This window comes from Pelophylax lessonae (genome assembly GCF_965119305.1).
Source record: "Pelophylax lessonae genome assembly, chromosome: 7".
NCBI classification, from domain to species: domain Eukaryota; kingdom Metazoa; phylum Chordata; class Amphibia; order Anura; family Ranidae; genus Pelophylax; species Pelophylax lessonae.
This window is the reverse complement of record NC_138774.1, coordinates 285,061,338-285,077,786: the sequence shown is the minus strand read 5'-3', so window position 1 is coordinate 285,077,786 and position 16,449 is coordinate 285,061,338. Positions and strand designations below refer to the sequence as shown.

At 48.7% G+C, this 16,449-nt stretch overlaps 1 protein-coding gene across 1 annotated transcript in view; it reads right to left on the bottom strand.

The window, feature by feature from the left end:
* CENPI (centromere protein I) overlaps positions 1-16,204 on the bottom strand; it is a 114,391-nt gene extending 98,187 nt beyond the window's left edge. The window contains exons 1-5 of the mRNA XM_082262855.1: positions 16,177-16,204; positions 13,146-13,271; positions 12,916-13,053; positions 7,770-7,888; positions 4,146-4,253 (exon numbers count right to left, since the gene is read on the bottom strand). Coding sequence (XP_082118981.1) covers positions 4,146-4,253; positions 7,770-7,888; positions 12,916-13,053; positions 13,146-13,254 — 474 coding nt within the window. The 5' untranslated portion in view covers positions 13,255-13,271; positions 16,177-16,204. The remainder of the gene's footprint in view (positions 1-4,145; positions 4,254-7,769; positions 7,889-12,915; positions 13,054-13,145; positions 13,272-16,176) is intronic.
* Positions 16,205-16,449: the final 245 nt, after the last annotated feature.

Here is a 16,449-nt window from a genome sequence, read left to right as displayed (position 1 = left end):
GCTTAGGGACCACAAGAGTGCATTTTCGATAACCCCACTGTTGTGCGACAATGTTGTCAAAGTAAGCGGGAAAGGGGAACACCCCCGCCACAGTGTAGGACCTGTGGTGCCAAAAGAGACCGGCTCCTCCATGTTTAAAATTTCACGCTCTGATACAATCAGTGCATCCACCAACGCCTTTTCATGCACGGCTAGAGGAGCAGAGAAAATATCCTCACTGTTTGAGCACTCAGGGCGCGTGGACGCAGACCCAGTAGGGGTCAGGATTCAGGATCTGATGGACAGATGAAGCAGGGGAGGGCGGATGACGCTATATACTAAGGTCACTGTAAAAACATAATCAGGGAGGGCCGCCGACTGAGATCCTACAAGGGGGGACGCCGACCCAGGGTCCACGAATGGACCACCAACTGGACCCCGCAAAAAACAAGGGGGGGAGGGTCACCCTCCGAGCCCCTCCAAAGAGGCCCGCACAATAGAAAATAGCCCCCTTAAAAGGGGGCCACCTGCTGTGACGCAGACGCGCAGGCTGGGTATCCCGCAGTGCTAAAAGGGGTAGGTGCCCTCCACAATAATGGTGGCATGGTTGCCATCAAAAATTAAACCATCCCACAGCACCACCCCTTCCAAGGGAGGTGCCAAGCTAGTCACATGGCCTAGCAGGCCAGCAAGCCGCGGCCTCAATTGTGTGGAGGCCCAGCCGCAAGTGCACTCATCAAAGCCAGGCTCACTGGGGCCGCCTCCCCGAACGGAGGCCGACTCAGCCGCAGCCTAAATTTTTGTGGATGCCCAGCCGCCTGGGCGCTAGCCTCAGAGGAGCCGACCACCCAGGGGCAGCGAAGGGGTGGAAGGGGATACCCAAACTGAGGGTAGTGGCTTCAGCCACCCTCATTGGGGCCGCCCCACGTAGCTCCCGACCAGCAAGCCACAAAGCCGCAGCCTAAATTTTGGGCCGGATCCGGCCACATGAGTAGCAGGGGAACTCTGCTCAACCCCCAATGTGCACCAGGAAAAACCTGGTCAGCAGCAACTCCAACAAGCCCCCCTTAAGAGCATGTTTCAAAAGCCAGCTCGTAACCACACCCAGGGAGAGACCCACAGTGACCATCAAATTTTTAGAGGGCTGGGGGGGAAAATCGGGGGTCCCACCATCCTAGGGAGGGGGTCCACGTCCACCTTAAAAACCCTCCAGGGGTAGAGGGGGGACAGCTACTAACCATAGCGGGAATAGGGTGGTCACCGCTCCTGACAGACCACCGCTCCATTGGGATGAGGGTGGCGGTCAGTCAGGAGGAATGCTGCGACTCAGGCCGAGGCCAGGTCGTATGCGCCCTCGTGAGACGCCTAATTCGCAGACCAGCCCCCCTCCAGTGGGGCTATGTCGCGGCTGACCTAGCGCAGAGCTGAGGCCTGCGCGAGCTCGCTGGCCAGACTGAGGGGACCCTCTGGATCTAAATTATTCAGTCCATTGCCCAGTCCAGCAGTTGATAGTAGATCCTCACAGGAACAAAATAACAAAGATAGGAAAAAAATCTATTTAAAAAGGAAAAACATTGCTAGGACCAGAGATCCCATCAAGGAACTAGGTCCTTACTCCTGACTAGGCAGATAAATACGGAGTGCCTGTAGCCGAGTGTGGGTGTATACCCCCTCGGACTGCCCATAGGCGTAGTCAAGCTTTTTCCTGTCTTTTGTCCTACTCCTATCGAGGGCAGTATAACCCAATGGTTCTGAAAAATCAGGAACTGTGTCCATCAATGAACGAAAGAGAAAATGTTTTTCTTAGTTTCCGTTATAACATTTTGCAAATAAGTAATTTTTTTCCTTCACTGATGTGCGCCGATGAGGCTGCACCGATGGGCAGCACTTATGGGCATTGATTGGCACTATTTGGGCTGCACTGATAACCAGAACACAGATGATCAGCGCCCTGTAGAGCTGCACGATTCTGGATAAAATGAGAATAACGATTCTCGGCGTAACATCATCTTTCACATTACACAAAAAAAAAAAAAATGGCCTAACTTTACTGTTTATTTTTTATTTAATTCATTGAAATGTATTTTTTTCTCAAAAATTGCATTTGAAAGACCGCTGCGCAAATACCATGTGACATAAAATATTGCAATGACTGCCATTTTATTCTCTAGGGGCTCTGCTAAAAAAAAAAAAAAAAAATTATATATATATATATATATATATATATATATATATATATATATATAATGTTTGAGGGTTCTAAGTAATATTATAGCATAAAATACTGATTTTAACTTGTAAGCAACAAATGTCAGAAAAAGGCCTAGTCTTTAAAAGATTAAAGTGGAGTTCCACCCATTTTTAATAAATTGGATTACATAGACGTATGTAATCCCCTTTAAAACGACTTTTACCGATTTTTTTTTTTGCTAGTAAATACCTTAATTTCTGCTTTATTTATCCTCTTCTCACTTCCGGGTCCGGTCGGCGATTACGGCATTCGCCGATGCGCAGTGTGTGCTGGGATTTATCTCAGGCCATGAAATCTCGCATTATTACACAGGAGATGAGCTGCACTGCGTGTTCTGCCCCGCCTCCGACCCACCTCCGCCCCGCCTCCTCTCAGTGAGCTCAGTGAGGATATAATGCTTTCAGTCCTCGCTCACTGAGAGGAGGCGGGACGGAGGCAGGGCGGAGGCGGGACAGAGCACGGCCTCAATACAATACATTCAGTACAGCTCACTGAGAGGAGGCGGGGCGGGGCAGAGCACGCAGTACAGCTCATATCCTGTGTAATAATGCGAGATTTCATGGCCTGAGATACATCCCAGCACACACTGTAATCGCCGACCGGACCCGGAAGTGAGAAGAGGATAAATAAAGCAGAAATTAAGGTATTTACTAGCAAAAAAAAAAAAAAAAAATTGGTAAAAGTCCTTTTAAAGGGGGATTACATACATCTAAAGTCACTAAAATGGGTGGAACTCCACTTTAAATTGCCCTCCTTTACAGATGGAAGTTCATTTCCATTTTTCATTTGATCTAAAAAGAACCAAATGATACAGGGTTTGTTTTTATCTCAGTACTGAGCAATGTTCTGATAAACTTTGCTGCTTTTTTTTTTTTTTTTGACAGCGGTCAGCTGTGAGCAGAGAACAGCTCTGTACTGAATTGTGGAAATGCCGGAATAAGATCGGGAGGGGGGTTGAATCGAGATCGCGATTTTTAAACGATAAATCGTGCAGCTCTAGTGCCCTGGTTATCAGTGATGTCCCCCGTCACATTTGCTGCTTACCGGCTCTCCTCAGGTGACAGGATGTAAAAAATAAATACATTTTTTATTCATTTTTTTACACACTGTCTACAGTAGTTCAGTGTCACCATAGTAACACTTAACTACTCGGGGGGGGGGGGGGGGGGGTTATTAGTTTATTGTGATTATTATTTTATTTTTTTTACACTTACCGCTTATACAGCAATTGGCAATTGTTTTAGCTGCCATGTAACCATTCATAAACAGCTTGCTTATTGCTGTGATCTGTGGATGGCTAAGCTAATCACATGGTACAGGTAGCCAGGTACCAGGTGATTGATTTGGCCAATCACAGATCACAACAGTAAGCTGTTTTTGAATGGAAAGCCATTCACGACAGGTTGTTTACATTGTTATCATGTGATCGCTATGACCAATCATAACGATCACATGATACCCAGTTACCAAACATCGGTAAGGCCTTTCACACTTATGTGACCTAAAAGTCACGCGGTTTTTACCGCGATTTTGACTGGACTTGAAGCAATGCCTATTTCTTTGGACCTCAAAACGCATTAAAACCGTCCCAAAGTTGTGCAGGGACTACTTTGAAGTCGTTGCGACTTGAAGTCGTACAGCTATGAACGGTACTCATTGCAAATCATGGAGTACGACTTGTCATGCGACTTTGCAGTCCCAAATCACATGACAAGTCGCACAAGTGTGAAAGAGGCCTAACAGTGTTTTGATGGATACAGCAGTTGCAGGAGGGGCGCGGTGGGCGCTCCTAACCCCACAGAGGCTTAGTCACGTATACATAGGTGACTGGGCCTGCCCCTGCCACAGTATATCTGTAGGAGTGGGGGGGGGGGGGGGGCAATAGTTAAATCTTACAAACAATAGGTGTTCTTACCAATGTGTCATCTTGGAGCACACAGAAAAAAAAGTTGTAGAGAGGGGAGAGGACCTCTTTAAGAGAAACGAGGTCAGACACAGAGATCAACCATCGAAGAAACAGGACCTGCAGAGGAAAGAAAAAAAAAAAAAAAAAAAAAGTGTGGGTTTCCTGATGGTGACAACGGTTCTCTATACCTGTGTAATGTACAGCTACACAGTCACTTGTAGTCTGCAAAGGAAGCCTGTGTGACAACACAAGAGAACTAGGAGAAAGGAATCAAGCGCCATCACCCTATAAAGGAGGAAGGGCCTGAACAAGTACCAGAGAAATTTTAAAAGTTCTCTTTTCTAGAAAATAAAAAATAATAAGGCTCTGTTCACACATTTTACCCCTTGGAGCCAATGGCCACAGGCGTCTTTACAAGAGCTGGTTGTTAAGGAGCGAGCCAGGAAGATGGTCGCTGCATCCTTGACCGTTCCTTAGGGGTCCGAACTGTCGGCCGCAATGTCGCAGTCCCGCTAAAAATCGCAGATCGCCGCCATTACTAGTAAAAAATAAATGTAAAATGTTTTTAACCACTTAAGCCCCGGAGGATTTGGCTGCTAAAGGACCAGGGGTTTTTTTGCGATTTTTTACTGCGTGACTTTAACGGACAATTGCGCGGTCGTGCGACGCTGTACCTAAACGAATTTGACGTCCTTTTTTTCCCACAAACAGAGCTTTCTTTTGGTGGTATTTGATCACCTGTGCGATTTTTTGATCACGCGCTATAAACAAAAAAAGAGCGTAAATTTTGCAAAAATAACAATATTTTTCACATTTTTTTATATGAAATTCCCCAAAAAAAAAAGTAAAAATCAAAATTTTTTAACATTTTTCGGCCAATTTGTTTTATGCTACCTATGTTTGGTAAAAAAAAATCGCAAAAAGCGTATTTTGATTGGTTTGCGCAAAAGTTATCGCGTTTACTAACAAAGAGAAAGATTTTTGTCATTTTTGGTGGTTTTTTTTTTAACGCGTAATGGCGGCGATCTGCGATTTTTTTTTCGGTACTGCGACATTGCGGCGGACAGATCGGACCCTTGACTGACATTTTTGACACTTTTGGGGTTACCAGTGACATTACTGCAGTAATCAGTGCTATACATATGCACTGTTACTGCAAAAATGACACTGGCAGGGAAGGGGTTAACTTTATTGGGAAGGGAGGGGTTAAGTGTGTCCTAGGGGCGTGCTTTCTACTGTGTAGGGACATTGCTATTGGTGTAAAAGCAAAGATCAACCGTTCTACATAGTAGAACGGTCAGATCTTTACTTTTACACAGGGAGAACTGACAGGCAGCTTGTTTACACAAGCTGCTCTGTCTTTCTCCCTTCACAGGAGCGATCGTAGTGTGGCCGGCGGACATCGAGTCCGCCGGGCACACGCACTGACTTGCCTGTGAACGAGCCGCGGCGGGCGCGCGCCTCGGCGGGCGCGCGCCCGCTCGCTATAGGCTCTCAAGTCAGTGACAGGCGAGTGACGTACCGATACGTCACTCTGCCTGGCCGGGGCTGACCGCCGCAGTATATAGTCGTGCGGCGGTCGGCAACCGGTTAAAAAAAATGACAATCTTTCTCCTAGTTTGTAGATGCAATAACTTTTGCGCAAACCAATCAATATACACTTATTGGGATTTTTTTTATTAACCAAAAATATGTAGCAGAATACAAATTGACCTAAAATAATGAAAAAAAGTGATTTCCAAATTTTTTCTATTGGGAAAAAGTAGCAGAGTAGAAAAAAAAAAAAAATTTTTTTCCAGAATAGTCGCTCTTCTTTTATTTAAAGCGCAAAAAAAAAAAAAAAAAAAAAAAAATAGCAGTAGGTAATCCAATACCACCAAAATAAAAGCTCTATTTGTGGGGAAAAAAAAGAACATTCGATTTATTTGGGTACAGCGTCGCACGGCTGCACAATTGTCAGTTAACCACTTAAGCCCCGGAAGATTTTACCCCCTTCCTGACCAGGGGGTATTTTGCGATTCGGCACTGCGTGACTTTAACGGACAATTGCGCCGTCGTGCGACACTGTATCTAAACAAATTTGGCGTCCTTTTTTTCCCACAAACAGAGCTTTCTTTTGGTGGTATTTGATCACCTGTGCGATTTTTTAAATCACGCGCTATAAACAAAAAAAAAAGAGCGTAAATTTTGCAAAAATAGCAATATTTTTCACATTTTTTTTATATGAAATTCCCCCCCAAAAAAAAATGTAAAAATCAAAATTTTTTAACATTTTCAGCCAATTTGTTTTATGCTACCTATGTTTGGTAAAAAAAAAAAAAAAAACGCAAAAAGCGTATTTTGATTGGTTTGCGCAAAAGTTATCGCGTTTACTAAGGGAAAGATTTTTGTCATTTTTGTTGTTTTTTTTTTTAAACGCGTAATGGCGGCGATCTGCGATTTTTTTTGCGGTACTGCGACATTGGGGCGGATAGATCGGACCCTTGACTGACATTTTTGGGGTTACCAGTGACATTTCTACAGTAATCAGTGCTATACATATGCACTGTTACTGTAAAAATACACTGGCAGTGAAGGGGTTAACTTTTTTTGAAAGGGAGGGGCTATGTGTGTCCCTAGGGGCGTGCTTTCTACTGTGATTGGCTGTGGCTTCAGATGTATGGAGAGTGATCAACGGTTCTACATAGTAGAACCGTATGATCATCCTTCATACACAGGGGAGAATGACAGGCAGCTTGTTTACACAAGCTGCCTGACTTTCTCCCTCTCCCCTGCCGATCGCAGAGTGACCGGCGGACATCGGGTCCGCGGTTACACACGCGGGGGGGGGGGGGGGTCCGTGACCGCGCGGGAGCGCTCGCTCCCTAGACCCTCACAAGCTAGTGACGTAGCCCTACGTCACTTTGCCTGTGAGGGGCTGACTGCCGACGTAGATCGGCGTTAGGCAGTCGGCAAGTGGTTAAAGAAAGGCAGTTCCGTATCGCAAAAAATGGCCGGTCATTACGGGGGGGGGGGGGGGGCGAGTAAAACCTTCCAGTCCAGAAGTGGTTATGTAGTGGTTAGAACTTTCACCTAGCAGCAAGAGGGTCGCTGGTTCAAATCCCAACCATGACACTACCTGCCTGGAGTTTGCATGTTCTCCCTGTGCCTGCGTGGGTTTCCTCCGGGTACTCCGGTTTCCTCCCACACACCAAAGACATGCTGGTAGGTTAAATTGGATCCTGTATAAAAAAAAAAAATTGGCCCTACTGTGTATGTATGTGAATTAGGGACCTTAGATTGTAAGCTCCTTGAGGACAGGGACTGATGTGAATGTACAATGTATATGTAAAGCGCTGTGTAAATTGACAGCGCTATACAAGTACCTGAAATAAATAAAATCCTGTTATACACGGTCTCGTCCTGCTTTGCACATGCTTAGTTGCTCCTTATTTTTTGGTACTGTCAAAGCCACTAGAGGCCGATCTGTTTACAGTCTAAAGATTTTCTGCTACTCCGGGGCTCTGGGCTTCAACAAAATGGCAGCCTCCAGCAAGAAAAAACCTAAGCAATTTACAGCAAGCACAATATATATGCTTGTCCCGTGCTGGCACTACTAACAGTATAAAATAAAACTAGTATGTGTTACAATACCTGAATGTTTGTGGAAGCTCTTCCAGTGCAAAACAGAGACACGGCAGAGATTAAAGTGTTTTCAAAAATTTCCGCAGCCGGAACAAGGCTCTTCAGTATGTGTGTGTTCACATTATCCACTGAGAAAGAAAATAAAACATTATGGCCATTAAAACAAGTATAAAAAAATAGTAATGTAAAAAGACCAAAAAACAGGGATTACAAACCAAACAAACACGTGAAAATACAAACAAGTAAAAAAAAAAAAAAATATATAACTCTATACAAACGATGGCTAAGACCCCGTTCACACTGGGGCGACGCTACTTGCCGGGGCGACCTCCGAGCGGCCGGCACGGACTTCATATCATTGAAGTCAATGCAGGTCGCTCCGGGTCATCCCAAAGAAGCTCTGGACCCTTTTTCTAAGTCGGAGCGACTTGTGTCGCTCCTATTAGAACGGGTCCGCAGCTTCCCTATGGCAGACGACCTACGGCGACCAGGTCGCCTGACAGGTCGCCCCAGTGTAAACGGGGTCTTACAATCACAATGACAGCACATTTGAGACAGGATCAGCCTATCTATGGCTGAACAGAAGCAGAACACTTGGGGGTTTGCTGGATAAAAGGGGGACCCTAACCCCTTCCCGCATACCGACATACCTGTACGTCAGCTCGCAGAAGTGGCTGTAGCGGGGTGATATGCATCAACCCCAGTAACGTTTTCTAGAGGATGATAACAAATGATGCGGCTCTGGCCCTCCCCCCCCCCCCCTGGAAATGGTCGCAGCAGAAACGGCCAACCCTTTTCGAGGTCTGAGTCTGACTTCCTTAACCACTTAAGCCCCGGAAGATTTTACCCCTTTCCTGACCAGGGTTTTTTTTGCGATTTTTTACTGCGTGACTTTAACGGACAATTGCGCGGTCATGCGACGCTGTACCTAAACGAATTTGATGTCCTTTTTTTCCCCACAAACAGAGATTTCTTTTGATGGTATTTGATCACCTGTGCGATTTTTTGATCATGCGCTATTAAACAAAAAGAGAGCGTAAATTTTGCAAAAATAAACAATACTTTTCACATTTTTTTATATGAAATTCCCAAAAAAAAAAAAAATGTAAAAATCAAAATTTTTAACATTTTCAGCCAATTTGTTTTATGCTACATATGTTTGGAAAAAAAAATTGCAAAAAGCGTATTTTGATTGGTTTGCGCAAAAGTTATCGCTTTTACTAACAAAGGGAAAGATTTTTGTCATTTTTGAGTAATGGCGGCGATCTGCAATTTTTTTTGCGGGACTGCGACATTGCGGCAGACAGATCAGACCCTTGACTAACATTTTTGACACTTTTGGGGTTACCAGTGACATTTCTGCAGTAATCAGTGCTATAAATATGCACGGTTACTGTATAAATGACACTGGCAGGGAAGGGGTTAACTGTATTGGAGAGGGAGGGGTTAAGTGTGTCCTAGGGGTGTGCTTCTAACTGTGATGGGACATGGCTACTACTGTAAAAACAGAGATCAACGGTCCTACATAGTAGAACCGTCTGATCTCCATTTTTACACAGGGGAGAATGACAGGCCGCTTGTTTATATCAGCCGCCCGCCTTTCTCCCGCTCTACCGACGATCGCAGTGTGACCGGCGGACATCGGGTCCGCCGGTCACGCGCACCGACTCCTTAGTGAACGAGCCAGGGCGGATGCGCACTTGCCGGCTATTGGCTCACAAGCCGGTCACAGGCTAGTGACGTATATATACACGTCACTTTGCCGGGCCGGGGCTGACCGCCGCAGTATATGTACTTGCGGCGGTAGGCAAGTGGTTAACCACTTAAATATCGGGCGATTTCTGGCACTCCGCTCCTACATGTAAAAATCTTCATTTGTTAGCTAGAAAATTACTCGGAACCCCCAAACACACACATTATATATTATATATATATATTTTTTTTTTTTATTAGAGACCCTAAGGAATAAAATGGCGGTCATTGTGACTTTTTATGTCACACGGTATTTGCGCAGAAATTTTTCAAACGCGTCTCTTTGGAGAAAAAAAAAAACTGTTCTGTGAATAAAAAAAAAAACAAAAAAAAAAAAAAACACTAAAGTTAGCCCGATTATTTTGTATAATGTGAAAGACGATGTTATGCCAAGTAAATAGATACCCAACATGTCACGCTTTAAAATTGCGCACACTCGTGGAATGACGCCAAACATCGGTACTTAATCTCTATAGGGGACGCTTTAAAAATGTTTACAGGCTACCAGTTTAGAATTACAGTGGAGGTCTTGGGCTTAAATTGTTGCTCTCGCTCCAACGTTCGTGGCGATACCTCACATGTATGGATTTAATGTTGTTTACATATGTGGCCGCGACGTACGCATGCGTTTGCTTCTGTGTGCGCGCAAACGAGGATGGCAGCACTTAAAATAAATAAAAAAAAATTTATTTTTACACTTTCCCTTTAATTTTTATTTTTTTGATCACTTTTATTCCTATTACAATGAATGTAAACATCCCTTGTAATAGGAATAGTGAGTAACAGGTCCTCTTTATGGAGATCTGGGGGTCAATAAGACCTCAGATCTCCCCTACAGGCTAGAAAGCCTGAAAGAAAGAAAAAAAAAAAAAAAAGAAAAGGATCTCAGCTGCATGCCGATATCTCGGCAGTATTGAAACTGCCAGGCCGGGCGTAACGTCGTAACGTCATCACGTCACGCCCGGGCCTTCGAGAGTCAGAGACTGCCGGGGACCATCTGGTCCTCGCAGTCTCTATGGTACACTTACGCCCGGAGGCCGATTCCTTCTCCGGCTCGTCGATTGTACAGGCGAGCCAGTAGAAGCAGCGGAGGGCCCCTCCCGCCGCCTGCAAGAACGATCAAGCGGCTATTCAGCCACTATGATCGTTCTTATGTTGTAGGGAATCGCCTGAAGAAACAAATGATATCTGAAAGATGCCTGCAGGTGCAGGCATCATTCAAATATCCCCACTTAAACCCCACAACGTCATGTGACGTTCAACCAGGGGAAGTAGTTAAAGAACCACATCCAAGGAATGCAGAGCAATTTTCTTAGGATGTTTAGGCCTGGGACATAGGGAAGGCTACACAATGTCTTTGTTCAAATGGAAATCAAAGACGACCTTTGGAAGGAACAACGGACAGGGACGAAGAACCACCTTAGCTCTGTAAACCAACAGGTAAAGTGAACGACAAGATAACGCCGCCAGCTCCGACACCCTTCCATGTATTGTGTACAGCAGAGAGGGCTGGAATGATCGTTCTGCCCACTTTAGAATACCGGCTACTCAGTGATCCGCCAGGACACTTCTTGTGCCTCCATGGCGATTGACATAGGGCACGGCTGTGGCATTGTCCGATTGAATTCATACCGGACACCCCTGAAGACGAATTGTCTAATAATCCAGACAAAGTCTGATCACTCAGAGTTCTACTATGTTGATCGCCAGTCTGGAATCTTCCCGAGTCCAGACCCCCCCTGAGCACAAGCTGTGCCGAGAACGCCTCCCCACCCGGACAGGCTGGCATCCATGGTGGCAACTGCCCAGTACAGGGGGGAGAAGGATTTCCCTGTCGAAGGGCCTGAGAACGAAGCCACCTCTAGAGACTGTGGATTCTTGTCCCATTTCACCAGAATCTTTTTGCAGAGATCTCGTGTGGAACTGTGCAAATGGAACCGCCTCGAAGGTAGACCCCATCAGGCCCAGCAACCGCATGCAAGCCCAGAGGGATGACCGTCTCAGGATAACAGAAGTTGAATTGCCTCCTGCAATCTCTGGAGTTTTTCCAGAGGAAGCAACACTCTGGTTGAGTCCGAATCCACCCAGATAGTCCAGTTTTGTGGACGGAACTAGAGCAGACTCTGAAGTTTCTGAATCCAACCAAACTTCCTCAGAGACCGCAGGGTAATTTCCAAGGTGTCCATCAGAGCAGTGAGAGACTCTGCACGCAAAAGATGATCATCCAGGTACCCCAGTACTGAGATCCCCCGCTGACCCAACAATGCTAGCACCGGACCCGAGGCGAGACCAAAGGTAATCTTGATCTTGTAGCTGGACTGAATGACTTTGTGGAACCACGTGACCTTGGAGGCCCAGCCGCGAGTGCATTCATCCCAGCCAGACTCACTGGGTGCTCAACCCCCTGTTGTGCACCAGGAAAAAAACGGTCAGGAGCAACTCCAACAAGCCCCCCTTAAGAGTATGTGGCAAAAGCCAGCTCACAACCTCACCCAGGGAGGGACCCACAGTGACCACCAAATTTTTAGAGGGCTGGAAGGGGGGGGGGGGAAACTCGAGGGTCCCACCATCCAAGGGAGGGGCCCACGTCCACCCTAAAAACCCTCCAAGTGTAGAGGGGAGGACAACTACTTCTCAAACCAAGAACAGGGTGGGCACCCCTCCTGACAGACCACCACTCCATCGGAATGTGGGTGGCTGTCGGCCAGGAGGAATGCTGTGACTCAGGCCGAGGCCAGGTCGTACGCACCCTCGCCAGACGTTTAACTCGCAGGCCAGCCCCCAACCAGTGGAGCTATGTCACGGCTAACCTAGCTCGAGACTGAAGCATGCGTGCGCTCGCTGGCCAGACTGGGGGGACCCTCCGGATCTAGATTATCCAGTCCATCTCCCAGTCCAGCAGTTGATAGTAGATTCTCCCAGACACCAATGATGGGGTACTATTTGTCCCACGGACACCAATGATGGGGAACTATTCCTCCCACCAACACCAATGATGGGACACTAGTCCTCCCACCGACACCAATGATGGGACACTAGTCCTCCCACCGACACCAATGATGGGACACTATTCCCCCCACTGATACCAATGATGGGACACTATTCCTCCCACGGACACCAATGATGGGACACTATTCCTCCCACGGACACCAATGATGGGACACTATTCCTCCCACTGACACCAATGATGGGACACTATTCCTCCCACTGATACCAATGATGTAATTTAGTTTTTTTTCCCACTGACCACCAAGTCTTTGACATTTCTACTCCCACTAGCTACAGTTTGGCCCCCCTAAAGTGTAAAGGGCAGTAAACTGGCCCTTTCTTTTGAAAGTTTGGAGACCCCAGGCCTAAATTATCGATTGAAGTGAAAAATTACGAAAAATTATGCAATAATTACCAAGGTGGCCACTAAGAGCCAGCTTGAGAAGAATGTCAATTCCTTCCGCAGGAATCCCTTCAGATAATCCAACGGTTTCTATTGTTGCAAGATGCTGCTGAAGAAAAGGGTTTCCTCTTGATGTGACTTTGGAAGTAACTAGAAACATAAAAAACAGCAACAAAACTTAGGAAAATAATCCGCAGCTGGACAACAATGGCACAAGCGAAGGTTCAAAACCTTTTACGTACTGCGCTTGAAGTAGGCCACAGCCTCATCAAAGCGGCGGGCAGTCTGTTCATGTTTGCTCAATCTCTGCCTAGGCCTCGATGAGGGCGTCTGCATTCTAGTGTCTTCCATCAGTGTCTGAAGGGTGCCTAAGGAAGGAAATGTAATGCTTAGAAGAAGGGAATGGAGGCACCGGACATTTAGAGTTGATAAACAGATAGGAAAAAGGAAAAATTAAATTGATACATCTCAGCAATACATGCGCATCTCCCAAGTTATGTCTCTTGACCACTTGCCAACAGCGGTGCGCATATTTGTGGCAAAATAGCCGAGGGCGTTATTGAATTATTGCTTTTTTTTTAACATTTTTTTTTAGTCCCCCATGGGACAACAAAAGTCCATGTAGTACTCGGTTCCATCTCCCTAAGTTCCCTGTAACACTAGCTGCAATGATGAATTTTATCCAGAATCGTACAGCTCTAATGGCCGCCCTACAAGGCAGCTAGCAAAGAGACAGCTACCTGGTGCATGGGGGGACCGGATGAACGCCGCGCTGTACCTGCATGGGGGGACCGGATGAACACTGCGCCGTACCTGCATGGGGTCACCAGATGAACGCTGCGCCGTACCTGCATGGGGGGACCGGATGAACACTGCGCCGTACCTGCATGGGGGGACCGGATGAACACTGCGCCGTACCTGCATGGGGGGACCGGATGAACGCTGCGCCGTACCTGCATGGGGTGATCGGATGAACGCTGTACCGTACCTGCATGGGGTCACCAGATGAACGCTGCGCCGTACCTGCATGGGGTGACCGGGTGAACGATGCGCCGTACCTGCATGGGGGGATCGGATGAACGCTGCACCGTACCTGCATGGGGTGACCGGATGAACGCTGCACCGTACCTGCATGGGGGGACCGGATGAACGCTGCACCATACCTGCATGGGGGGAACGGATGAACGCTGCGCCGTACCTGCATGGGGGGACCGGATGAACGCTGCACCGTACCTGCATGGGGGGATCGGATGAACGCTGCACCGTACCTGCATGGGGGGATCGGATGAACGCTGCACCGTACCTGCATGGGGGGATCGGATGAACGCTGCGCCGTACCTGCATGGGGTGACCGGGTGAACGCTGCACCGTACCTGCATGGGGGGAACGGATGAACGCTGCGCCGTACCTGCATGGGGGGACCGGATGAACGCTGCACCGTACCTGCATGGGGGGAACGGATGAACGCTGCGCCGTACCTGCATGGGGGGACCCGATGAACGCTGCACCGTACCTGCATGGGGGGAACGGATGAACGCTGCGCCGTACCTGCATGGGGGGATCGGATGAACGCTGCACCGTACCTGCATGGGGGGATCGGATGAACGCTGCACCGTACCTGCATGGGGGGATCGGATGAACGCTGCACCGTACCTGCATGGGGGGAACGGATGAACGCTGCGCCGTACCTGCATGGGGTGACCGGGTGAACGCTGCACCGTACCTGCATGGGGGGACCGGATGAACGCTGCGCCGTACCTGCATGGGGGGACCGGATGAACCCTGCGCAGTACCTGCATGGGGGGACCGGATGAACGCTGCGCCGTACCTGCATGGGGGGAACGGATGAACGCTGCGCCGTACCTGCATGGGGTGATCGGATGAACGCTGCGCCGTACCTGCATGGGGTGATCGGATGAACGCTGCGCCGTACCTGCATGGGGGGACCGGGTGAACGCTGCACCGTACCTGCATGGGGGGACCGGATGAACGCTGCGCCGTACCTGCATGGGGGGACCGGATGAACCCTGCGCCGTACCTGCATGGGGGGACCGGATGAACGCTGCGCCGTACCTGCATGGGGGGACCGGATGAACGCTGCGCCGTACCTGCATGGGGGGACCGGATGAACGCTGCGCCGTACCTGCATGGGGGGACCGGATGAACGCTGCGCCGTACCTGCATGGGGTGATCGGATGAACGCTGCGCCGTACCTGCATGGGGTGATCGGATGAACGCTGCGCCGTACCTGCATGGGGTGATCGGATGAACGCTGCGCCGTACCTGCATGGGGGGACCGGGTGAACGCTGCGCCGTACCTGCATGGGGGGACCGGATGAACGCTGCGCCGTACCTGCATGGGGGGACCGGGTGAACGCTGCGCCGTACCTGCATGGGGGGACCGGATGAACGCTGCGCCGTACCTGCATGGGGGGACCGGATGAACCCTGCGCCGTACCTGCATGGGGTGACCGGATGAACGCTGCACCGTACCTGCATGGGGGGAACGGATGAACGCTGCACCGTACCTGCATGGGGGGAACGGATGAACGCTGCACCGTACCTGCATGGGGGGACCGGATGAACGCTGCGCCGTACCTGCATGGGGGGGACCGGATGAACGCTGCGCCGTACCTGCATGGGGTGACCGGATGAACGCTGCACCGTACCTGCATAGGGGGGACCGGATGAACGCTGCGCCGTACCTGCATAGGGGGGACCGGATGAACGCTGCGCCGTACCTGCATAGGGGGGACCGGATGAACGCTGCGCCGTACCTGCATGGGGGGACCGGATGAACCCTGCGCCGTACCTGCATAGGGGGGACCGGATGAACGCTGCGCCGTACCTGCATAGGGGGGACCGGATGAACGCTGCGCCGTACCTGCATGGGGTGACCGCAGCCTGACACAACACTCATTTATTACACTTAGATGGCTGTGGGGCCCTCTGGATATATCAGGGGCCACTCCTGGGGTCCCCTATACTCATATAATAGGGATCATAGTATGTATAGCACATCCTTGTGGCCCCTGACTGACCCCCCCCCTATATATATATATATATATATATATATATATATATATATATATATAAATAAATATAAGCCCACTCTGCCCCCCTTCACCCAAAGCACCCCCATCCCCCTCCGTACTACAACCCGCCCCGCCTCATTATCGGAGCTGAACAGCGGACCGCTCTGTCACCTTACAGCACCGGAACCGTCCCTCCCCACCCCCCTATTACCGTAACGTTCGGTACCGCACAGCTTACCTTGCACGGCATCTACATTCAGACAGGACCCGCCGAAGTTACTATGCGCGGGAGCTGATTGGGCGAAGGGAGAGGGCTTCCTGGTCACGTGATAGGAACAACCAATGAGAGTTAGGCAAAGAGGAGAGGGCGGGCGATTCAAACCTTTGTATATAGATGTGGTGTATACAGTATATATCTCCTCCTCACTGTATTCATATATATATATGCAGTGAGGAGGAGATATATATATGAATACAATGAGGAGAATATATATATATATCCTCTTCACTG